Source organism: Lagenorhynchus albirostris, chromosome 14, assembly GCF_949774975.1.
Source record: "Lagenorhynchus albirostris chromosome 14, mLagAlb1.1, whole genome shotgun sequence".
NCBI classification, from domain to species: Eukaryota; Metazoa; Chordata; class Mammalia; order Artiodactyla; family Delphinidae; genus Lagenorhynchus; species Lagenorhynchus albirostris.
This window is the reverse complement of record NC_083108.1, coordinates 60,736,811-60,761,614: the sequence shown is the minus strand read 5'-3', so window position 1 is coordinate 60,761,614 and position 24,804 is coordinate 60,736,811. Positions and strand designations below refer to the sequence as shown.

The 24,804-nt window shown below is 40.0% G+C and overlaps 1 protein-coding gene across 3 annotated transcripts; it reads right to left on the bottom strand.

Annotated features, from left to right (window-relative positions):
- Positions 1–1,999: 1,999 nt before the first annotated feature.
- Positions 2,000–24,265, bottom strand: SEH1L (SEH1 like nucleoporin). 3 transcript variants are annotated; one of them, XM_060122060.1, is made up of 9 exons: positions 23,928–24,265; positions 21,469–21,519; positions 18,223–18,369; positions 15,204–15,415; positions 9,562–9,660; positions 7,915–8,055; positions 6,884–7,041; positions 5,533–5,683; positions 2,000–2,683 (listed from the first exon to the last, which is right to left on the bottom strand). In XM_060122060.1, the coding sequence occupies exons 1-9, from the start codon at positions 24,150–24,152 to the stop codon at positions 2,482–2,484; spliced, it is 1,386 nt and encodes a 461-aa protein (XP_059978043.1). In that variant the 5' UTR covers positions 24,153–24,265; the 3' UTR covers positions 2,000–2,481. The 3 variants fall into 3 exon arrangements, with proteins under 3 accessions (XP_059978043.1, XP_059978044.1, XP_059978045.1); XM_060122061.1 differs by having other exon boundaries at positions 24,042–24,265; XM_060122062.1 differs by having other exon boundaries at positions 2,537–4,282.
- Positions 24,266–24,804: the final 539 nt, after the last annotated feature.

Genomic DNA, 24,804 nt, shown 5'->3' with positions numbered 1-24,804 from the left:
TCTGGCTTGGCCCTGAGTACTACTTCCACACTTGTTTTACTTTATCAGGACTGGCCTCCCATCAAACTCAGTGATGTCTCCGCAGTTATCTTGACATCTCTTCTTGAAACCTTCCAGCCTTGGCATTTAACCACGCCTGTTCTACCTGTGTCCAAACTCAATGAACACAGATTAAATGGCGAAAATCTCAATATTTTCTGAATCTTGAAAAACAAATCAAATCCTTAGCTCTAGAGCTGAAAGGATGCTATTTGAGTGTAATGAGCAACGCTCTGCCTACACCATGGCCACACGCTGGCAGTGAACTGCTGGAATGTGTCCACTGTTCCAGACTGTCACTCACCCTGAATCCCTTGAACCCAACTCACTGTCCTTCCTTCATAAAGATCAAGTGACTGGAGGTCTCCCCATGGCACCCAGCAACCTGACAGTGACAGGGATCTACACTCCAAAGTATTTGCAGGAAAAGAGCCTTCACTGAGATGCCAGACTGCCCAAATCTCAATGCTCTCACTTCCTAACTGTGCAGCCTCGCACAAAGAGCTTAAACCTGCAGGTGTCCTCATCTGTAAAACGGGGATAATCAGAGCACTTGCCTCAGAGTTTGCTGTGAGGATGAAGTCAGTTAACTTGCATCTAGAAGAGCACTGGCACGTGGAGGCACTCAGCAACATTAGCTATTATCTGACCAACTGAAAAGGAAGAAATAGTGAATTCCAAATCTCCAATTCCAGGAAGAGCTTGAAGTGGCCCCATGGCCAAGGGTACCTTCCGGGGAATTAGAAGAGACACCCGTCCAGTTAGGAAAGGCGGACGTCTCACATGGCTTCCCTTTACCAACTGCTCTGAGTGGTAACACCTCAACCTCCAATATCCAGCACCTTCTACAGTGTGACCACAAGGTATGCATCCAGGTTAATCTCCCACTAGCTCCCCAAATGAACCTTGTTCTTTCATTGGACTAAAACTTAATCCTCTGCCTGCACACGCCCTGTTCTCTTCTACATTTGGGCCATCACCCTGGACTCCGCCCTCTTCCACTTTAAGTACTCCAACATGTCACAATCCCACATCCCTTCCAAATCCTGCTGACATATAAATCACTTTCTTTAATGCCTCCTGTACCGTTCAACCTTTTTTATGAAGCTGAATCCTCACTACCCTTTGTAAATTCTGTAAATGCCTTCTCCCACTAGAATGAATGTGTGCCGACTACCTTTCTGTTTTTTTTTTACATATCCCAAAGTGTTTAGCACAGTATCTTGCATATAGAAGATGCCCAATGTTCACTAAATGGGAGGGCCTGTCTCAATTCATTACCCCATCCTACCCCACGTACCTTGATAATGATTGAAATCTAAAAGACCTGAATTCTTAATTCTGAGCTAGATCCAGACTTAAAGTGAGACCTCTTGCTTTGAAACTCGACTAGTCTACCGGTCTAAAACAAGTCCTTTAACAGAAGGAAGACCTTGCCTTAAATTAAAATACAATATACTTTATAAGCTCTTTATCCTTTGCATGTTAAGAAGCTCTAGGGGTTTGACAGGAAAGTGTCTATTGATAGGAGAGTGTCTTTGAAAATTAGATTATAAGTTATATATATTTATAACGACTATACCATCTGTGTGATCAGCTGATAGACACACGAAATGCTGTTCAAATAGTTCAAATGTCAAGTAGACATTTGTTGATTCTAGATGTTAGTCTGCATACTAACTTTCTACCTTCTAAATAAATGCCATGATCATCCCCTAATTTCTGATTGTTTGGATCTTTTTTTAGCAATATGATATTTTAAGGAGATATAAATAAGCTTTACCAACCATCAAATAAACTACATTCTATTTTTATATGGCAACAGATTCATATCTTTAACAATATATTTTATTAAATAATCTACTTGGAGAATAATTACAAAAGCTTTAAACAATAATTCCAAGTAGTGAAAGGCAGTTTCCTTTAAAAGAAAAAAAAAAAAAGACCAAACAGTCCATAATATGTTTTGCTGCTTTATACACAGGAATGATTTATTTTACAAACTAGTCAGTTGCAACATTAGCCTGTAAAAATCAAAAACATTTTTTATCATGTCTCAAAGGCAAAGTTAACTCTATAACGATATGCTTTCACATTAACCAGTATGACAAACCATAAGAAACTTAACGCCATAACAGTTCAAAATAAAATGTACAGAACAGGCACTTTGAAGTCAGCTATTGTGTGTAACTCTCACAGTTAATGTTATGTGTACACATCTCATATTTCATCAAAGGTTATCAACCAATGAAGCAAATATTCCTTTGATGCAGAAGCACAAACACATTTAGGTTCCAAACACCATGTTCTGGTTGTAATACATGCAAGACAGACCCTAAATTAGAAAAATCTTCTGAAAGAAAATGAAGAAAAACAAAAAGCCAGGAATGAAAGCATTTACAAGCACTTGAATAAGGCCTTTAAGTGTTAAATCAGTGTTTTTTAAACCCCTTCATTCTCAGGTAAGGGATTAAGAGGCCGAGAGAGAGATCGTCTGCGAGGGTGAGGATACTGGAGGCTGGCAGTGTCAGCATCGCAAGAGTGCTCTATCAGAGGAGGAGGAGGAGGAGGAGGAGGAAGGAGCTGGGCATAACTGGACCATCTCGATCCAGCCCGTGGGGAATCCAGAGGGGGAAAGAAATACCTGAAACAATGAAGACAGGAACAAAACACCAAAACAAAACAAAAACAACAGAAAAAAAAAAAGAAAAAACAGAAGAAAAAGAGAAAAGTAGTAAATACAAAGAGAACCAAAGAGGAAAAAACACATGCTAGAAAAAAAAGCTTTACTATATTCATGCCAAAACTAACGGAACATAATAGCAAAATCAAGACCCTTACTCAAATCAGGCTCATTTAAGCAAGTATAGAAACTTGAAAAAAGAAATACAATCTGTTAAACTTAAAATGTTAAAAAAATTATCAGTATGAATGTTACAAAAAAGACATTAATTTTATAATTTAAAACATTTTCTAGTCTCTCAGAAACATATTGATGCTCTCCTGTAATTTACAAATCAAATAAGCTTTTTCTTTAAGCAACACTTCACTTGTAGCAGCAGCACATTTTTTAGTGCATACATGATACTGAGGACCAATTCAGATAGACTTTCACATAGTATGGCCAGCTATTGCAACATACTTTTGAAGAAACACAATCTTTGAATGTACTTAGATGTTTTTCTGCAAAAAGACTAGTACAAAATTTTGATAAGTAAAAGGGCTCAAAAATATGTCCTATTGTTATTCTTCTGCCATTTTAAAACTTACCCGTAATACTTTACCATTTTCTCAAAAAAAGATTTATAGCTTTGTTATCAGAGGATATGAACTAAATGAAGCAGCCAACAAAATTAAGAAAATCCTGGGACATGGAATGTGGAGGTTAACACGCATGCACAATTTTAGCAGAGTTTTATCTGCTTCTTATACTATGTTTCCAAATTTTGACTTGAAGGAAACCTTAAGCCATGAAATCACACCATAAAAATATACAAGCACATATTAGAAACATTTATCTCTTTAGTGAATATGAACTGAAAACTTACAAAGATGTTTTCATTTTACTTCTAAATTATAAATGAAGCAATACCAAATGTTGTTTGGCTACAAACTGTACAGTCAAGTTACTTTCACTACTACTTCTCTCACTCCTTCACTAATACTTTTTAAACATTACAAAGAAATAACAGAGTTGTACTGAATAATATCATGTATAAACCAATTCTACAAAAGGTAAACAAATTAGCACTCAAAACAATCTTTATGAAAAATATTCAATCTTCAAATTAAAATTATAAAAATTCATTTTAGCTTACTGTTTTAGAAAATAAAAGACATAAGTCTATATATAGTCTCCAGATGGAATAGAGTGATATTTTCCCTCCTCCCAACTAGCAATGAGGATGGTAACAATCCGTTAATTTTAAAACCCATGTTCATTTCAGAAACATTTCAAAAAATTGTTTTGGTGACAATGTCTCAACAAAAAGCCTCTCCATTTATATTTCAAAAGTTTCAAATAATGTCAATAAACTGGCTAGCACAAAAAAAAATGATATACACTGTATTTTTAAAGGCCTTTTGGACTGCGTTTAGTAGTAAGCAGGCTGTTGGTGTATCTTGGGAGAGGTCAAACGGCGCTGGGGAAGGGGAAAAGGAGCTTGCTTCCCATTCCTGTGTGCATGCAACAAGCAGCAAAACAGCAAAGTTACTCCAGTTAGCTGGTACTCAGCTGTGCTTTCTGTTAAAGGACATAATACAAATGGAGAAGGGAAAATGCATCACAGATCTAACACACATGGTTATTGGCACAATAAGAACACATCAAAACTTCAAAGCTCTTTACAAAAGAAAATGTGCAGTACAGGCAGCAACCAAAAACCAGATTTTTTTTAAAAAATTAACACTAGTATCTTTGCTTCATGGAATAATCTTTATAATCTGATATCTTCTATGGTGACCTGAAGTTGTTTTCATGCAAATACTTAAAAATCAAAAAGCAGGACTCCTTTATAAAAATATAACAATACAAAAATAGTTGAGGAGGGCTTCCCTGGTGGCGCAGTGGTTGAGAGTCCGCCTGCTGATGCAGGGGACACGGGTTCATGCCCCGGTCCGGGAAGATCCCACATGCCGCGGAGCAGCTGGGCCCGTGAGCCATGGCCACTGAGCCTGTGCGTCCGGAGCCTGTGCTCCGCAACGGGAAAGGCCACCACAGTGAGAGGCCCGCATATCGCAAAAAAAAAAAAAATAGTTGAGGAAATTTAAAATACAATTCTCTTCTTTCATTTAAGTTGACAACAGGACAACCACGTGACAGTTTGTTAAGGCTGTGCTTTGAAGTTTCCTAAATAGTATTCCAAATTATTCACAAAGGCATATTAAAATAATTTTACCTTACAAATTGAAATTTGAATATGAAAACAAAAGGACAACTCTTTAGATAACATTAAACATTCTTTGAGAATCTAAAATATACTAAAAATTCTAAAAATCAAGAACTCAGAATTTACCATATCCTCTTACAATCTCCATGAAAATTTTAAACACACACACAAAAAACATTTAATTTACTCACTTTTACAAAGCTTTAGTTTGTGTGTTTTATTTAAAATTTCAGCTTAACCTGACTCAAAGGCCACCCTACCAGCACTAGCAACACTAATGCTCATCTGGGACTACGATCCTCAGTACTGTCCCAAACTTCCTCTTCATCTCATTACTTCAAAGTTATATATGTTTCTGGAAGACCACTAAATTTCAGCATATAATTGAGTTTGTTTAACGGCCTCAGAACCTACCTGTAAATATTATGACCAAGTAATAAGCCAAATACAGAGCTACCAAAGTGCCTCCTTCTCTTCTAGTGCCACAGTTACGTGTGAATTTCTTGATTCAATCTTAAAATCCATGAAATAACACACCTTCAGTATGGCTACCAGAATGATTTAAAAAGAAGATAATTTCTAGTTTTCTCACAAAACAGCCTACCTGCCAGCAGAAGATCCATTTAATGAATTCTGAAGATTTGGTATATTTGAACCTAGAGAAGGATTTGAGTTTCCCTGCTGAGAGCTCCCATTGACAGGGCTCCCATTACCTTTCAGAATACCAGTACACTTCCAGTTGTCCATATAATTAGCTGAAAGGAAAATGGTCAAACTCATTAACATGACTAATACCTATGTTCCAGGGCACAAATCTACAATTAAAGAAATAAAAGAGACCTACAGGCTACATATCTCTCAGGATAAATGGTAAAGACATTTTTTTAAATGAAACACATATATCTCAATTTTAACAATTATTTTTTGAAGTTTTTAAAGAAATACTAATTTAAAAACAAAGCTCTCACCACCCATTTCCTTTCCTTACTAGATAAATATTAACAGAGACAATTCTCTAAGCTACCACATTATTACATTAAGTTAATATCAAAATAAAATTCTGTCTTCATTATAATGAATTTCAGTTCTGATGTGTGGGTAATGGAGTCACCTTCTCAGTTCAGCGAGTACAAGTCAAGTCCTCATGGATGTAGGTAACAGAACCTCTGGGGTTTGAGTGGCTTATCCAACTTGGCCTAATTGTTTGGATGCAAAACTGGTCACTGCAGACACTGAGCTCAGGAAATCCAAGTTAGGCAGGACGGGGCAGCAAAGACCCTGAGGAAAGGGACACCTGGGCTGGTTCTACCAGAGACTCAGCCAAACTGCAGTTTGGGAACAGTAACTCCTCAGGGGAAATGAACGAAGCTGTAACTTCGAATCCTAAAGATGGGACACCACCGACTAGAGTGGTACACAGAGCCAGTGGATAAACATCCGTGGAGAAGTGCAGACCACGCCACAGCACCCACAGTCTGTGTCGACCGCCCAGACCACTTCCTCTGCTTGGCATTTGTAAGAAACTTTTAGAATCAGTGGCCTCAAGATTCTCTAACTTTTGGGAGCTGTAGAGAAGAAGTGGGGAAGATACTGGATTTTTCTTCTCTTAAGGGCTTGTTGGCTAAAGCAATTGTTTAATCAAATAAGAGATGACTATATCCTGGGTTTGTAGAGAAGTCCCACAAGTTACACACATAGCAAATGGTATCTTTGGAGGTAGTGTATATTCTGTTACAGTTAGTTTTACTTTGTTCCACATGGAAACGTAAACAATTCAATTAGTCAATTACTGCTATGAACTAGGTAGAATAATAAAGATTCAACACAATATGAGACATTAATTTAAAAGTAACTGTAGAAAGATAATTTTTTTCAAAATACTTCAGAGTTTACATTTCTAAGTGAAAATTCTAAAGTAGCATCATAAAGCAACAATTCCTCCAATGAAATCTTACCTTTCCACAACCTGACACAGCCATCATCTCCTGAAGATGCCAGCACTGTCCCTGTTATATTCCAACTCACTCGCCAGACCTGAGAATTATGATTATCAAACTGAGCCACTATATGGATTTCAAATTTTGTTGGCCCACCAGAGGAAGTAAGTTCTTTCCTGTTAATAAAAAAATTTTCCTGAGGAATTCTGAGTGTACACACACACACACACACACACACACACACACACTCACCGTTCTAAATTAAAAAATACAAATGGTCTCACATACACGCCATATCAATGTCATATCCATACCTGCCCCCCAACCTCCATAGCTTACTGAGAGATGGGCCATGTCACTTTCACTTGATTCCCCAGTACCTGGCATGATCCTACCACATAAAAGATATTAAGTGACTAAAGAGGATTTTATTCCCCCCAAAAAGTTGAGGAATAAAAGAGATGACAATGATTAATTTCAAAAGAAAAAGTAGTAGGAAGGGAAGAATAGGAGGAGAGAAGAAGGAAAAAAGAAAAGAAAAAGAACAGAAACTCACAATTCCAAAGTTAAAGCTAAATAGATTATTCACAAGAATGTCTCAGTTCTAATTTAATTTTCCCTAAGTAGACTGCCACCTCTCATTCCTTCAAACATTTATAGAGTGCAATTATATTCAGAGGATCCAATTCATTTTAGTATCTGCCTAAATAAAACACAACTAAGAAAACATAAATCTCCTCTTGGGCTTCCCTGGTGGCGCAGTGGTTCAGAGTCCGCCTGCCGATGCAGGGAACATGGGTTCGTGCCCCGGTCCGGGAAGATCCCACATACCGCGGAGCGGCTGGGCCCGAGAGCCATGGCCGCTGAGCCTGCGCGTCTGGAGCCTGTGCTCCGCAACGGGAGAGGCCACAGCAATGAGAGGCCCGCGAACCGCCAAAAAAAAAAGAATCCATTCTTCAGATCACTGTTGCCTCTACACTCTCCTCCACAAATGAAAATAAGCAAGAGGTAAGAGAACTTTCAAATTAGTAATTGTTTCAAAAACTCACCTCACAGGCTTTAATGTAAAAATTCTCACGTCTTTGGTTGCTATGGCAAGAATGTGGAAAGACCGTCCCAAGTTTGGAGCAAAGGCAATATCGTGGACAGGATCCGTGACTGTCAGGAGGGTTTCAGCTTTTGCATATTTCCTAAATGAAAAAACAATTTACGTTAGAATTATCAGAAATGAAAATTTTAAAAATCCACATGTCTAGGTATCTCCATTTTCTCCATCTTGCTCACAATGAAGTAGCGTTTATCTCTGCAATATATAATATGTCCAGCCCCAATCCCCAGAAACTGTGAATGTGACCTATCGGAAAGGGCCTTTGCAGATACAATTAAGGATCTCAGGATGAGAGAGAAACAGACATTAGAGAAGAAGCCATGTGAAGACACAGGCAGAGATTGGAGTGATGCAGCTCAGCCACGGAACTCCTGGAGCCTCCAGAAGCTGGAAGAGACAAGGAAAGAGTCTGAAAGCAGCACAGCCCTGACAACACGTTGATTTCAGATTTCTGGCCTCCAGAACTCTGAAAAGAAACATCTCTTTTAAGCCACCAGTTTGTAGTAATTTGCTTTGACAGCCCTAGGAATGTAATATAACCTCCCAGGTTTCTTCCTTTAATTTTTTTTTTAAGTTTAGCTTAAAACAGAGTAACTAAAACTTAATTAGAATGAGATCTTGATTTGTTAGCCATTAACATCTTTTTTAAGAAAAAGGGTACCTGAATTCCCTAAAATTTGAGTGTAAAGAAAAAAGTTAAGCTGACAACAGCAAGAATTGAGTTTTTTAAGTGATGATAAAGGAAGCTACAACAAAGTCTATTTCCACACCTCGGGAGTGTTAAACTACCATCTGATCCTGTTATTCTCCAACTGAGAAGTCTTTCAATGGCTTCACATTACCCTTAAGATAAAAATTAAACGTTGAACAGTAGGTCTTGCAGGTATAAGCCTTCCAGATTTCTCATCACACTCCCTTTTACCTATTATGTTCCAAACACAGCGAAAATATATTGGCTCTCTCTCAACACATGCAGTTTTCTCCATCTGGAATGTTTTGCCCTCTTTGGCTAATTTCTACTCATTCTATGGGTCTCCATTTTTTTTTTTTTTTTTTTTTTTTTTGCGATACGCGGGCCTCTCACTGTTGTGGCCTCTCCTGTTGCGGAGCACAGGCTCCAGACACGCAGGCTCGGCGGCCATGGTTCATGGGCTCAGCCGCTCCACGGCATGTGGGATCCTCCCGGACCGGGGCACGAACCCATGTCCCCTGCATCAGCAGGCGGACTCTCAACTACTGTGCCACCAGGGAAGCCCTATGGGTCTCCTTTTGAATGAATCTTCCTGGCCCCCTCCCCCTAGGCATAATCTCTGAACATCCTGATTCTCCCAGTTTATAAAATTCGTCACCATTTTTCACCTTTTTTTTGTTTGTTTGTTTTCCCTTCATGACGGTACATACTGGGAGATCAATTACCTTTTCCTCTACACCACTCAATTTTATATTACCAGAGCAGAGAACTTAGCGTATCATAGGAAATCAGTAAATATGTGACAAATAATGCGTAACTGAGTTAATGAATAAAGAAATAACATTTTAAAAAATTAAATGCAATTCAGAACAATAACTTAACCAAAGCAGTACTGACCTGGTGTTTTCATTATATTCGAAAATCTGAACCTTGGCCATTGCGTTTGGGCTGCTGTCATCACTTCCTACAGCGATCATGGGGGAATGAGCACGAGAGCTAGAAAGGAAAAGTAAAAGATATTTTACATAATTATAAAGTTAATGCACATTTAGTTCAGAGAATTAAAAATGCGTTCAGCAGCCATGCAACCCACCAGTCAGCGTGTCACTGCGGACTAGACCCCTGCCACGCCCGGCACCACACACCCAGGAGGGGTACCCCTGAGTTCTCAGCCTGGGGACTGAGGACACTGGGCTTTCACCTTGTTTTTAACCACATTTTCTTATGGCTTAGAAAGTAGTCCTTTTCCCAAAACAAAAGGCTTCAAGCAGTCAATAGATTTTTTTTTTAAAGACACTTAAGAGGCGTTAGAATTTTTCTTTCTAAAAGATCTGGTCATTAACTATAGAATGAAAAGTAATTTTACGGTGACCAAATTCATGGCAAAAAGATTTTTACATGCTTCGTACAAAAAGAACCCCACCCCGACGGAGAAGGAAAAGTAGAAAAAGACCACCCTCAGGAAGGCATGCCTGTCATTCTCTAGTCTCCAGACTCATTTGTGGTCAACTGCGTTTTGACAAAGGCAAAAGATAAGCAATAAGAGAGTGAACTCCACTGACGTTGACTCTAGGTTGAATCTTTTTTTTTCATTTCTATGTCTAATGTCCTAGATATTTCCTTTGCCTCCCCCATCCAGATTAAGTAATACCTCTATGAACATGACATAGAGGTATTGTTTAACCTTTGATCTTGATATTGTGATCTGCCAATTTCATAAAGCTGAAAACAAAATGCGATAATTAAAAAAAAACGTTTAGGTGTTTATTACTAAAGCATCTGATAACGACATCACCTAATATAAGGAAAAAACCAGGTAGGGACTTCCCTGGCGGTCCAGTGGTTAAGAATCCACCTGCCAATGCAGGGGACACAGGTTCGATCCCTGGTTGGGGAACTAAGATCCCACATGCCTTGGGGCAACTAGCCCACGTGCTCTGGAGCCTGCACGCCACAATTAGAGAGAAGCCCAAGTGCTGCAACTAAGACCCGACACGGCCACAAATAAACAAACATTTTTTTTAATTAAAAAAAAAAAAGAAAAATACCAGGTAAACTACAAAGTCCTATAGTAATAAAATAAAATTACAAGTTACTTATTATAATTCTTGGCTATTCAAAGGGATGTAAATTATAGTAATTTCTATATCTCACAAAATTTCTTTTTTCAATGTTCCACAAATGTATTTATTTGATCAAGGACAAGTACATTTATAGTAATATATTCTAAAATTACTGAAAATATAAATTTTTAAAATATTCTAAAAATTAAATTGTGAAACATCCAGATAACAACCTGAATTAAGGATTATCTCATTTGTATATCCATAAATAAGATGATCACATTTAAACCATTTTCCAAATATGACTCATAATTAAACAGTGAGCAAAACCATCCAACTCTGACTGAATACAGGAGACTGATCACCTGCATCTCCTTCCTACGCCTCCATGGAAATGATGAAAAAATAACACTGTAACAGTGCAGAAATCAGAATGTGCCATCAGAAATCATGAAATCTGGAGGATTCCAGGAAGCAAAAGGAGATCAGACAGTTAAAATGCTAAGGGAAAAAGAGCTCAACAACTATCATTAAGGAGGAAATTCTAGCAGCTCCAACCTCTAATCAATAAGTAAATAACGAATCAATCAATCAACCAATAGTAATGAGTAATGGGGCAATCATGAATTGATTCATTTAATAATCTGCAATCAGAAGACCCCCATGGCTGGCAGCTGACTCTGCTCTAGGCTAAATAAAATCTGAGAAGGATCCTAGTGAGATGATTAGAACTTATGAGGAGAGATATGAACTTGAAATAAAGTAGCACTGCAAAGCCGGCAGGGAGAGGGACAAGAAAGAAGAAAATACATTAAAGTGCTCTATCCCCCAAGTCAAAACCTCCTGACTTTGGCAATTTGGGGGTAATGCCCACCTGCCAGCTCCCTCTTGGTCGCCCTACAAGGAAACCCTGCCAAACCACTCCACCTACTTAGTCAAAACTCAGCCAACCCCCTAAGTAAGAGAATGAGCTGTTAAGAAAACAGCATCTAACAGGAGAAAAATACCAACACCAGTTCTCTCTAGCAGCCATCACAGTCTCCTGTTCACAAATACATGAGCAAAGACTAACATGCACTTGAGAAAAAGAAGGAGTGTGACAGTTAAAGACCAAGGCATACAAACAGTTCTTTGAGGAAATAGATCTTTGAGAAAATATAAAACAGCCTACAGTCCACATCATATGCAGATTCTACATTTGTAAACTGACCTACTTGCTAAAATTTATTTGCAAAACCAAAAATCCAATACTTGGGGCATTCATGGGCCCTCCTGTTTCAGCTTTATGCTGAAAAACCAGTGCCTGCTTTGCACTCTATTTACCATCATGTTTTCTGCATTTTTGTTCTTTGTGTTGATGATTTCACTGTTTAAAATGACCCCCAAGCCTCCCTGCTGGCGCAGTGGTTGGGAGTCCGCCTGCCGATGCAGGGGGCACAGGTTCATGCCCCGGTCTGGGGGGATCCCACGTGCCGTGGAACAGCTGGGCCCACGGGCCGTGGCCGCTGGGCCTGCGCGTCTGGAGCCTGTGCTCCACAACTGGAGAGGCCACAGCGGTGAGAGGCCCGTGTACCGCAAAAAAAAAATGGCCCCCAAGCACAGTGCTGACGTGCTGCCTTGTGTTCCTAAGTTTAGCAAGAAGTTCATGATGTTCCTTATGGAGAAAATACCTGTGTTAGATAAAAGCTGCATTCAGGTGTGAGTTAGTGTTGTTGGCTGAGTTCAATGTTAATGAATATATGCTAAATAAGGTGGCTTTAGACAGAAAGACACATAAAACAAGGTTAAGTACTGATCAGTTAACAAAAATGTGATCAGAGGCTGGTAGCACCTAATCCTGTATTTCCCCTGGGAGGGGTGGCTCAGTATTAGCTAATTCAGTGTTGCAGCAACTTGATAGAACATAACTACTGCAAAAAAGGAGACTTGACTGTAAATCAAAAAACATAAAATTTTTAAAAATTTTAATTAGGATTCTCAGAGAAATGTTGTATCCATGTAACAAAAACTGACAGGCATAAAAAAGGAGTTATCAGAGAAAAAGAAAGACTTCTTAACAATTAAAAATGATTCCACTCCCCCCAACCCCCAACATCACTGGATGGTATAAAATGTACACCTGAAGAACAAGTTGGAGATCTGGAAGACAGAGTAGTAAATCTCCAAACAATTTTAAAGAAATAGAGAGTAAATCCAAGAATAATCAAAGATGAATTCCAGAAGGACAGAATCGAGAAAACAGAAGGATAAATTATCAAAGAATCCTAAAATATCCCCAATCTGAGACAAGGACCTTCACCTTAAAAGGGACCACTAAGCATCAAGCAGGATGAATTCAAAATAGACCAACATCTAATAGTGTATGTCTGGATTTACTTAAAAATAATCCAGTTTTTTTTGTTTTGTTTTGTTTGTGAAGGTGGGGAGGCATATACAGATTAAACAAGAGTAGCTTTGAATTACTGTAGCTGGGTGATGGATATTTGAGGCTCTGCCTATTATATACTTTTAGTATATTTGAAATCTTCCCTAACAGAAAAATGTTTTAAAAGAAAAAACACCTGGAAACATCCTGGTATATAAATTTTAGAATTCTACTACCTTAAACCATACAAAGCAATTCCAGGAGTTTTAATGACCCAAGTGTGAAAGGCAAAACCAAAAACCTTTCAGAATACACTTGACAACATCAAGGTGGGGAATTTTTCAAATAAAAAAACAAAAAGCACTATAACAAATATAGAAAGACTGTTAAGTGTGGCTATATTAAAATTCAGAACTTTCTGCAGACTATCAAAAGTCATGATAGTGTCAAAATGACAAACCACAAACTCGGAGAATATACTTGCAACTCAAAGTAGTAATGCAAAATCCTAAAATCTTCCAGAAAGACTAGTCTTCCTACAAAAGATCCAGTATCAGACTGACCTCAGACATCTCACCACCTAAAGTTTAAAAGATTCAAGAATAGTAATTTGAAATTCTTACATTTGGAACTTGGCCGAAGTTCTAAAACTAGTCAAACTATAATTAAGCATGGAGAAAAATTAAAACATTTCTGGGTATGCCAGAATTCAGAAAGCTTGCCATCCATCCCATATAGGAAAAAAAGTTACTTTAAGAGGTATGTGACCAAAATGAAAACAAAAAATCCAAAGGCAACTCGTGATACGAAAATTGTGACAGCCAAGTATAACCCAAAAGTAAAGGAATCAGTAAAGAGAAAAGAGCACCCATCAGGAGTTAATGCCATATTATTCCGTGTGAACGGAAGTTTTCATGAAACAGATTACATTTATGTCTGTAATGAATATTTACAAAATCTAGTCTTATAAATTTGGTTGCTACTTAATATTTAGAATCAACTTGTAGTCAAAAGATAAAGTACTTATATGTGTACTTAACACATATAACTTAATATTATTAAATGTTTACAAAACATAAATACAAACATTGTAAATCTTGTCACTGTATAAGCAATATAACAAAATATTAGGAAATGGGAGGGTGAATGTGTGGTAGAAGCAAAAAAAAGCTGATTTCCCCTTTTTTAAAAGAGAGGTGAGTCAATATATAGTCTAAAAATTGATAAATCACTAGAGAAATAAATATTTAAAATTAAGATAATTACCAATACAACTAAACAACTATTAACACTTCCACAAATAAAATACCTTGTCATACCTTCACAAGTGGAAAGCTTTGTAAATGTGCTGAAGTCATCTTTCACAGAATGAGTATAAATACTGTCTAAAGATAACACAGCAAGAACCAAAGGTATAAATAAATCATTTAAAAATAAAATAGTGACTACCAGAATTAAAATCTAAAAACAAAACTACTAACAGCATTTGTTTTTAGGGAGTATGGGAACTTTTACCTCTCATTTTGTACTCTTCTAGATTATTTGAATTTTTTTATCAGGTGACTCATTACTCTTTTAATTTTAAAAAGTTTAATAAAAATCAACTATGATACAGTCTTAGAATCATACTCTATACAGCAGTTAAAGGAGTAAGGAAGAACTAGTTATACTAACACATGGGAAAATGCCCATGATGTACCTGTAAGTGAAAAAGGCAAATTGCATGAAAGGAAAATGTTATGTCTAAACATGTCTGTGTGTTTTGTGTCCACTTGTACATGATAGCATATACCTGTATTTGCATATATTTGTGTGTTTATAAACACACAAATTAAATATTTGTTATTAAATATTTATTTTATATACATGGAAAAAGTCCAGAAGGCGCACCAGAATATTTACAGTGGTTGGCTTCTTCTGTGGAGTAGAAATAGGGGTATAAGACACATGACAGGGTGGAGAAAGGAGAATTTTTATTCTACATAATATACATTTTAAAAAATAATGAACAAGACTACTTAAGAAAAGCATTTTCAAAAAAATAAACCATCTGATGCTAAGTGTAATAATTACTAGGCTTATATCACCAGAGGATTGCTGTGTAAGCATACCTTGAAGGGTTCCAAGAAATACAACTACAGCTTAGCTTGCATGAGATCTCATGTTGCAGAGACCACTGGCTGAGATTCATGACGTCTGGTGCCTCGTAGATTCTGACTATACCATCTGCTGAGCAGGTTGCTAACATAAGACCCATATGCTTAGGAGCAAATTTCACGTCGGTAACAGATGTTCTGCTGTCCACTAGTGTTGTCCTCTTGACCTGAAAAAAAATTAACAATTTAAATTAAATACAGGGACTTCCCTGGTGGCGCAGTGGATAAGAACACACCTGCCAATGCAGGGGATACAGGTTCGATCCCTAGTCTGGGAAGATCCCACATGCCGCGGAGCAACTAAGCCTGCACACCACAAGGAAGAGTAGCCCTGCTCGCCACAACTAGAGAAAGCCCTCGCGCAGCAACAAAGACCCAACACAGCCAAAAATTTTAAAAAAATAAATTACATCTTAAAATAAATAAATTAAATACAAAAAAAAAGGATGGCAGAGTGGAAGGAACACAGGCTCTGAAATCACACAGAACTCCTCTGCCACTTACTAGGTATATAACCTTGAATAAGGTATTCAAAACCTGTGTGGGCCTCAATTTCCTCCAAAGCACTTAACAAAGTACCACATACACAGCTAGCAATCAGTAACAAACCAGTGACCTATAATCAATTACTCCCTCTATGGCAGAAGAAAGAAGGCCTTACGAAGTCTAACTTTATTAAATTAGGTTAAGTACTCTCTTCTTAAGCAGATAGGTCAGTAAACCAGAAAATGTTAGAATTTTCATATGAGCAGTTTTGTCATACAAAGCAGGCCGCAAAGTAAAAGAATTAAGATTCTTTAACAGCAGAATGGAAGGTGTGAAACTTCTTCCATCAAATGTAAGTGTTAGTCCTACTCAGACCGCTACCATCCACTTTTAAAAGAAGGCATGTAGTAGAGACCAAGCGAATGGTACGAAGCTGGCATTCTGGTAATTAGAGAATCCCAGCATAGCATGTACCAGTTACTGTCTGGCACCTAGATGAGATGATTTTTGACTGAAAATGTCAATAAAATTTAGAAATCAAGAGTTTACTGTCTATGGTTACTAAAATACATCTTAAGGTGTCTGAATATCAAAAGAATATCAAACTTCAAAGATAGCAGAGCATCTTTGCAAACTTTTGTCTAAAAACACCACTGAATAATTAATAACACGAATGCTGAAATATTAAATGTATTAATGACAGTGGATTTAACTAAAGACAAATAATTAAGTTCGAAGAAAAATCCTTTCTATGCCACCACTCCTAAACCCAACCTATAGGATGCTAACTGATCCATCTCAGACTGACTGCTAGAAAAATCCTTTCTTTTCAAGAAATGTCTCTGCTCCCCTGCCCTTAAGCAACTGTTTACCTGAGGAAGGCCCCGGTGCAAAGGCAATGAGGCCAACCCCTCCCATCATTTGAAAAAAAAAAGTCAAACAATATGAATAGTATGCAAGCTACAAACCTACAGTAATTAAAACAATTTGTTATGGCCTAAGAATAGACAGACACCAATGGAATAGGGTCCAGAAATAAACTCTCCATATATGGTCACTTGATTTTCAACAAGGATGTCAAAATCATTCAATGGGGAAAAGGCAATCTTTTCAATAAAAGGTGTTAGAAAACTGGATATTGACATGTAAAAGAATGAAGTTAGATACTTACCTTATACCGTGTACAAACATTAACTCAATATGAATCAAAGACCTAAACATGAGAACTAAAATTACAACACTCTTAAAAGAAAACTTTGGGGAAAAGTCTCCATTACAATGAATTTGTCTATGATTTATGATACCAGAAACACAAGGAAACAAAAGAAAAAAATAAACTGGACTTCATGAAAATTTTGTGCACCTACGGACACTATCAAGAGAGTGAAAAGGCAAATCACAGAATGGGAGGAAATATTTGGAAATCATATATCTCTTAAGGAATTAATATCCAGAATACTTAAAGAACCCCTACCTACAACTCAACAAAAAAAAAAATGGGCAAAGGACTTGAAGAGACATTTCCCTAAAGAAGTAAAAGTTTCTGGTAACAATTCCAATTCCGGTGGGGGTGGGGGGTAGAGGCTGTTCCCCACATAATTCTGACACCAGCAGGGTGTCCAAGGAGAATTCAACTCAATTTTGACACTAACTACCCGGAGATAGCGTCAGATTCCACGAGCTCAGAGTTCAGTCCCACAAGACCACCCTTCTTCAGATGCCAGTCGAAAACCCAGGTTGTTATCTGTGCTTCTGACTGACTGGTGTAACTCAGGGACAGTCACATGGAAGAGACGCACAGGCTGGGGACAGGTACCCAAGGCTGGGGACAGGTGTGGAGCTTCCACGCCCCCTCCAGGCACCACTCTCCCCAAATCTCCAGGTGTTCACCAGTCCAGAAGCCTCCGAACCCTGTCCTCTAGGGAAGGGGTCCCCAACCCCTGGGCCATGGACCAGTCCCAGTCTGTGGCCTGTTAGGAACCGGGGCGCACAGCAGGAGGTGAGCAGCAGGCAAGCGAGTGAAGTTTCGTCTGTATTTACAACCGCTCTCCGTTGCTCACATTACCACCTGAGCTCCGCCTCCTGTCAGCATTATGCTGAGTTGTATAATTATTTCATTATTTTATTATTACAATGTAATAGTAATAGAAATAAAGTGCACAACAAATGTAACGTGCTTGAATCATCCCGAAACCATCCCCCTTTGCCCTCCCCGTGGAAAAACCATCTTCCACGAAACGGGTCCCTGGTGCCAAAAAGGTTGAGGACAGCTGCTATAGGGGTTTTATGGAGACATCATTACACAGGCGTGAATGACTACCTCATTGGCCATTGGTGACTACATCAATCCCCAGCGCCTCTCTCCTCCCTGGAGGTCAGGGTGGGTGGGACTGAAAATCTTACCACCCCGAAGTGTTCTTGGAAAGACCACTGCTCCTCGGGTGCTCATGTTCCCCACCCACCAATCCACCACTAACAAATGTCTCACCCAATGGCTCTGTCCACGCAGTTTATCATTTGATTCTCCTACTATTTCTTCCCAGACAGCAGCTGTTCGGTCAAAAGAACAGGAAGCCAAAACCTGTCCAAATTCAGGATGGGCCCATGTCACACGCCACACAGATCCACTATGTGTCTGAGGAATTAAAAAAGCAAAAAATGAAAAAAGCTGAGTTTAGTCACTTGAAGAAACAGAATACAGGTATTTTTACTTCAACAAAAGGAGAAAGCTATTCAATTTAACATTTAAAAAGTTAAATTCTAGGGAATTCCCTGGTGGTCCAGTGGTTAGGACTCCACTCTTCCACTTCAGGGGGCATGGGTTTGATCCCTGGCCGGGGAACTAAGAGCCTGCATGCTGTGCAGCGCAGCCAAAAAAAAGTTCAATTCTAGCACTTTTAACGTTTAGAAGATACTCTGTACTTAAGATTGCAGCCCTTCTAGAGTCAAATTCTTCTAACATTTTACTAATAAAGAAAAATCCAGCTGGATAAAGTTGACCTCTTTCCGTGCTAATGATAGTTGGAGACTTGGTTCAGAGTTTAGCCTAACAAAGCTTTTAAACAGAGATTCTATCAGTCCACTGTTTTTTTTTTTACTTGCAAATTTCCTCTATAGGAAACATCCACCTGATAAATAAGAGTAATCAAAATTATATGCTTCAGGGCTTCCCTGGTGGTGCAGTGGTTGAAAGTCCGCCTGCCGATGCAGGGGACACGGGTTTGTGCCCCGGTCCAGGAAGATCCCACATGCTGCGGAGTGGCTGGGCCCGTACGCCATAGCCGCTGAGCCTGTGCGTCCCGGAGCCTGTGCTCCGCAACGGGAGAGGCCACAACAGTGAGAGGCCCGCGTACCGCAAAATAAATAAATAAATAAAATAAAAAAATTATATGCTCCAAAAGCCTGACAGTATAAGAAACCATAGCAACAAAATGCTTAAATGATTCTGATGTCTGGCTAGACAATGGACTATTCTAGGAAAAGAGGCAATGAGAACAAATATAGAGAAGTCCAAATCCTTGTATTCTGAGGAAATAATTTGAAGTTCAATAGCATTATCTTTACAGATGAAAAATGTCAAATTAGTTCAAATTTCTATTATCCAACTTTTTGTTGACAAAAAAAAAGGCAGAAAAGTCTTAAAGCATTTCACATCAACAGAATTCATTTGTGCTTTCCAGTAAAAATAATGTATGACAACAAGCACCAGTCCACCAATGATGCTTACAAAATCTGTTTCAATCTAACACTTTTATACTCAATAATCTCAGAACACTTTCATAATCCAATAATTTCTACATGGTAACAGTGTCATCATCCAATGGTAAACTTTGCACCGCCCCCCTTTTTTTTTTGGCCGTGCCATGCGGCATGCAGGATCTTTGTTCCCCGACCAGGGATTAACCCATGCCCCCTGCAGTGGAAGCACAGAGTCTTAACCACTGGACCACCAGGGAAGTCCCTGCACCCTTATTTTATTTTTTTTGCGGTACGTGGGCCTCTCACCATTGTGGCCTCTCCCGCCGCAGAGCACAGGCTCCAGATGCACCGGCCCAGCGGCCACGGCTCATGGGCCCAGACACTCCGCGGCACGTGGGACCCTCCCGGACCGGGGCACGAACCCACGTCCCCTGCATCGGCAGGCAGACTCCCAACCACCAGGGAAGCCCCTGCACCCTTATTTTTTATCCTTTGTTCTGTCCAGTCTTTTTCATTTCACCTTTCTTACTTTTACAGGCTATTAAGTAAAAGATGCACTAGGGCACTGAGATTCTGCTAAATGTTAGATTCCCAGTAAAGCACAATCTAACTAAAGAATAAGGATTGCACAAAGGTGTTCATCACAATAAAAAGGAAACAACTTAAATATCCATCAGCTAAACAAAATAGGGTATATTTGTTGTTATATTTGTTTTGTTGCTATAGTTATGTTTAAAAACAAACCAAAGTACTTATGAAACATGCTGTTAAACTAAAAAGCAAGAAATACGAGTCTCCTTTTGGAGTGATAAAAATAAGTTTTGGAACTAGACAGAGGTAGTAATTGTACAACATTGTGAATGTAATAAATGCATTCACATTTATTTGTTTACTTGAAATGGCTAATTTTACGTTGTGTGACTCTCACCTCAATTTAAAAAAAGGGGAGAGGACAAAAGATTTGAATAGACACTTCACCAAAGAAGATAAATGAATGGCAAATACGCACATGAAAACACTATCAACATAATTAATCATTAAGGGCATACAAATTGAAACCCAGTGAGACACCACTTTAAACCCACTAAGATGGCTATAATCAAAAAGACAGACTGGAACCCTCATACATTGATGGTGGAATATAAAATGGTGCAGGCACTCTGGAAAAGAGTCTGGCAGTTTTCAAGAAAGTTAAAACATACACAGCCCAGCAATTCTATTCCTACATATCTAAGAGAATTGAAAACGTTTGTCCACACAAAGACTTGTATGGCATGTTCATAACAGCATTATTCATAAGTGCCAAAAACTAAAAACAATCAAATTGTCCATCAAATAGTGAATGAATAAATAAAATGTGGCTTCATCTATACAAGGGAATACTACTCAGCATTACAAAGGATCGAACCACTGACACATGCCACAACATCAATGAACCTCAAAAACATGCTAAGGAAAGTAGGCAGAAACAAAGAACTACATACTGTAGAATTCCATTTATATGAAATGTCTAGAAAAAGTAAAACTATACAAATAGTTCAGTGGTTACTTGGGGAGTACGAGGGAACGAGGATTGACCCCAAAAGGCACAAGGGAAACTTCAGGGTTGATGGAAGTGTTCTAAAATTAGATTATGGTTATGGTTGCATAACCGTGTAAATTTACTAATACTCGTCGAACTGTACATTTAAAATTGATGATTCTCAAGATACATAAAAATGTACCTGGGTAAAGCTATTACTTCTAAAATACAAGAAATAAAACTATGTACAAAACATCACAACTATTAAAAAATATATAAAGGAAAAAGGTAAGAAATACTGAGATGCAAAAAATAATTAGGTTAGAATGATACAGAATTTCAAATTTCTTATTCTTAAATATTCTGAAGTGTATTTGTTACTTTAATAGTGAAAAAAATGTAAGTAAAAGATATAACTTTTACAATTCTCTCAAAGCTGAACAGCAAGTCACTAATGCTACTAAATAGTAAATGTTTCAATTCTTTCAAATCACTGTAAAAATAAATACTAACCTTCCAGCTAGCAGTGCAATGCCAATCCCCACTTTCACTTTTATCCCAGACCTGTAAGAAAAAAGATATTTTATACCAAGAATTCCTACAAATTAATATGAAAAACATAAACATTAGTCACTATGAAGGCAAAGGAGGGGAACATAAATTCACAAAAGAAAACAATCAGTAAGTAAACACTCACTCATTCAACAAAATATTTATTGAGAAACTTGGATACGTCAGGCACTGTGCTGAGCACCGGGGGCAAGGAACCTTTGCTCTACTAGTTAATGGAGACAATATCAGTTACAGTCAAGTCTGGTTACTTATAGCCATTATGTCCTAGTTATGTCCTAGAATGTCACTGTAAGCAGTAAATTGGCGAATACCAAACCACTCCTCCTGAGGAAAATACTGATAGGTGAGATTCACAGGAGCATCTGGTCACAATATATTTGTCAACCAATCGATACATAACCTTGTTTTATGTGTGTATGTTTAAAAACACCGTATTTGGTATACATTATTGATTCAATAACACTGAACTCACTGCCAATAGTAGCATAACTCACGTCTGAATGAAGCTTCCCTAACACACACTTTCTCCATTGGGCACATCACAGCCTTCTTGCTTGTGGGAACTCTATGCAGCACTACACTTGGGGACCACTTCAGACAGTGGAAATCACCAAAAAAAGAACAAAAATGTGAAAAATGTGACACTAAATAGACAATGAGAAGGATGCTTGTTTACATTATGAAAGCCTGAATCATAAGGCAGAGTGTCACCTGTCCAACCTCAGCTGGGAATGCACATCCGACAACTCTATAATATTTTTTGCCACCCAGCTCATGTCAACAAACAACCATAAGCATTGATTTTGGGGTTACAAATAAATTTTAAAGAATAAGCAAATTCACAAATACAATATTTGCAAATAATGAGGATCAACTGTATATATAACAAACAAAAACAAAACATTCAACATTACTACCAACAAAAAATACAGATTACAATAAGACATTTTAACCTGTGTTAAAAAAGTGTAATGATAAACAGTATGGTGGCTCCTCAAAAAACTTCGAATAAAAATAGAATTGCCATGTGATCCAGCAATTCCACTTCTGGGTCTGCACCCCAAAGAGTTGAAAGCAGGGCCTCAAGGAGATATTTGTTCACCCACATTTATACCAGCATTATTCACAACTAAAATGTAGAAGAAACCCAACTTCACTGACAGATGAGTGATAAGTAAAATGCGGTATATGCAATATATATTTTTAGCCTTTTTAAAAAGTTTTTAAGTTTAAACATTCCCTTTTTCACAAAGGAAATTATGACATATGCTACATGTATGAACTTCAAAACATTATCCTAAGTGAAATCAGCCAGTCACAAAAAAGACAAATCCTGTAAGATCCCACTTAAATGAGGCCGCTAGAATAGCCACATTCAGAGACAGAAAGTACAAGGGTGGCTGCCAGGGGCGGGGGCCGGAGGGACCGGCTAGTTATGTTTAACGGGGACAGTAAGAAATGAGAAGGTTCTGGAGATGGAGGCAAAGATATGAACATACTTAATACCCCTGAGCTGTACGCTTAAAAATGGTTAAGGTAGTAAATTCTGTTACGTGTACCTTACCACAATAAAAAATAATTAAAGAAAAAAAACTGCAATGATAATGCCCGACACGGACAACTATCACACTGATACTCTTCACCAGCAGTATTGTAACATAGTACAAACCTGCAAAAAGCTAATTTGCCAATTACTCTCAAAAACTTTTAAAATATTCACTAATTTCTCTACTGTAATGAGCCTAAGGAAATCATCCAGAAAACATAAAAAGCTGGGTTAACGAAGATTTTCACTGCAACACCACGACAGACAAAAGCTCCGTACTGGACGACCCACTAGGTCCTAGTGACTTGGAGGCTGAGTTTTACTCGGATAAGGAAACCCACTCGGTTAACGGACGCTAATTATTGCGACACTCCCACGGCGGGGCGGGCGGAGGGGTGGGTGAGAAAACCTGGGCCTCGCAACACTTGCAGCCCGGGAAGTGGATTCCGACCCGCCCGCGAGGACGTCGCGTACGGAGCAGACCGGCCGTGCGGCTCCCCCCGCCCCGGCACTTCTGTGAGGAGCGGGCGGACGGCGGGGAGGGGTCCCGGGACCCCGCTCCGGATGGAGGGGCCGCGGTGCGCGGGGGCCGGCTCACCCCACCCACTGTGCCGGCGCCCCCGCGACCCGGGTCCCAGCCTGACCAACGAGGAGCAATGCCATGGCGCCTGGGGCCCAGCCGGGCGGCCCTGGCGAGTCGACCTGCCCCGCGCGTTCGGCCTCCCCCGCGACAGGAGCGCGCACGCCGCCATGACGCACGCACGCCCCCGCAGCCGCGCGGAGGCGGCCCAGGCGGCGTTGACTCCACAATAACTAGGAGGAGGGCGCCCGCCAATCGGCCTGGGCTCCGGACCTCGTGTCCGCAGCGCGCCTCAAGTCGGGAAGAGTCCACTCTCCACGCGCCCCTCCGCTCGGACAGCGGGCCGCGCACGCTCCCGCCTCCTTCCGGGCTCGGCCCCGCGCGCACCTTGACGCTCTGGTCACTGGAGCAGGTGGCCATCCGCCGTCCGTGGAAGTCGAAAGACACATCGTGGATGAGATCTTTGTGGTCCGCCGCGATGCTGCGCGCCACGAACATGGCTGCGCCAGCCCCTCCCTCCTCCAACAGGACGGCGGGGCGGCGCGCGGACCACAGCCCACCCGGACCTGGCTCCGGGGCGCGCACCGCTGTGCTTCCCGCGGGCCGCTCGCGCGCCCCGGCTGCGCCGCGCCCCGCCCCCCGGCCCATCATACCCTGCGGGACCCCGCCCCCGCCCCGTCATACCCCGCGCGGCCGTGGCTACTGGACTTCTTGGGACGCCGGGCAGTCTCTTGGATGCGGCGCTGCCTGTACCCTGAGGAGAGTTAGAGGACTCTCTGACCAAGTGTGGAAATTGCGGAGAATGCGAAGGTTAAGACTGTCGTCTGCGGGCCTCGGCCCTGAGTCAGTCTCGTCCGTGTTTGGGCGTGTGTCCCCGGGAGACGGGCCGGGCCGGTCGGGAGTGGGCGCGGAGAGTGGGCAGTGCGGACGGGGCGTGTGTCCGGGGCTGTTCCGGGCGGCCGGAGCGCAGGCTCCCAGACGTAGCGGGTGGGCCCGGCCGTTTCCCGCCCCCCACACCAACCCCGGGAGGTGCGGAAATGGCTTAGCCTTGCTGTTAGTTCCTTCTCTTGCCTTCCCCCCTGCGACCCCCACTAAAAATAGTAAGATTTTATTGGTACTTTCAGAGGCAAACTCCCAAACCTGTGAGCTG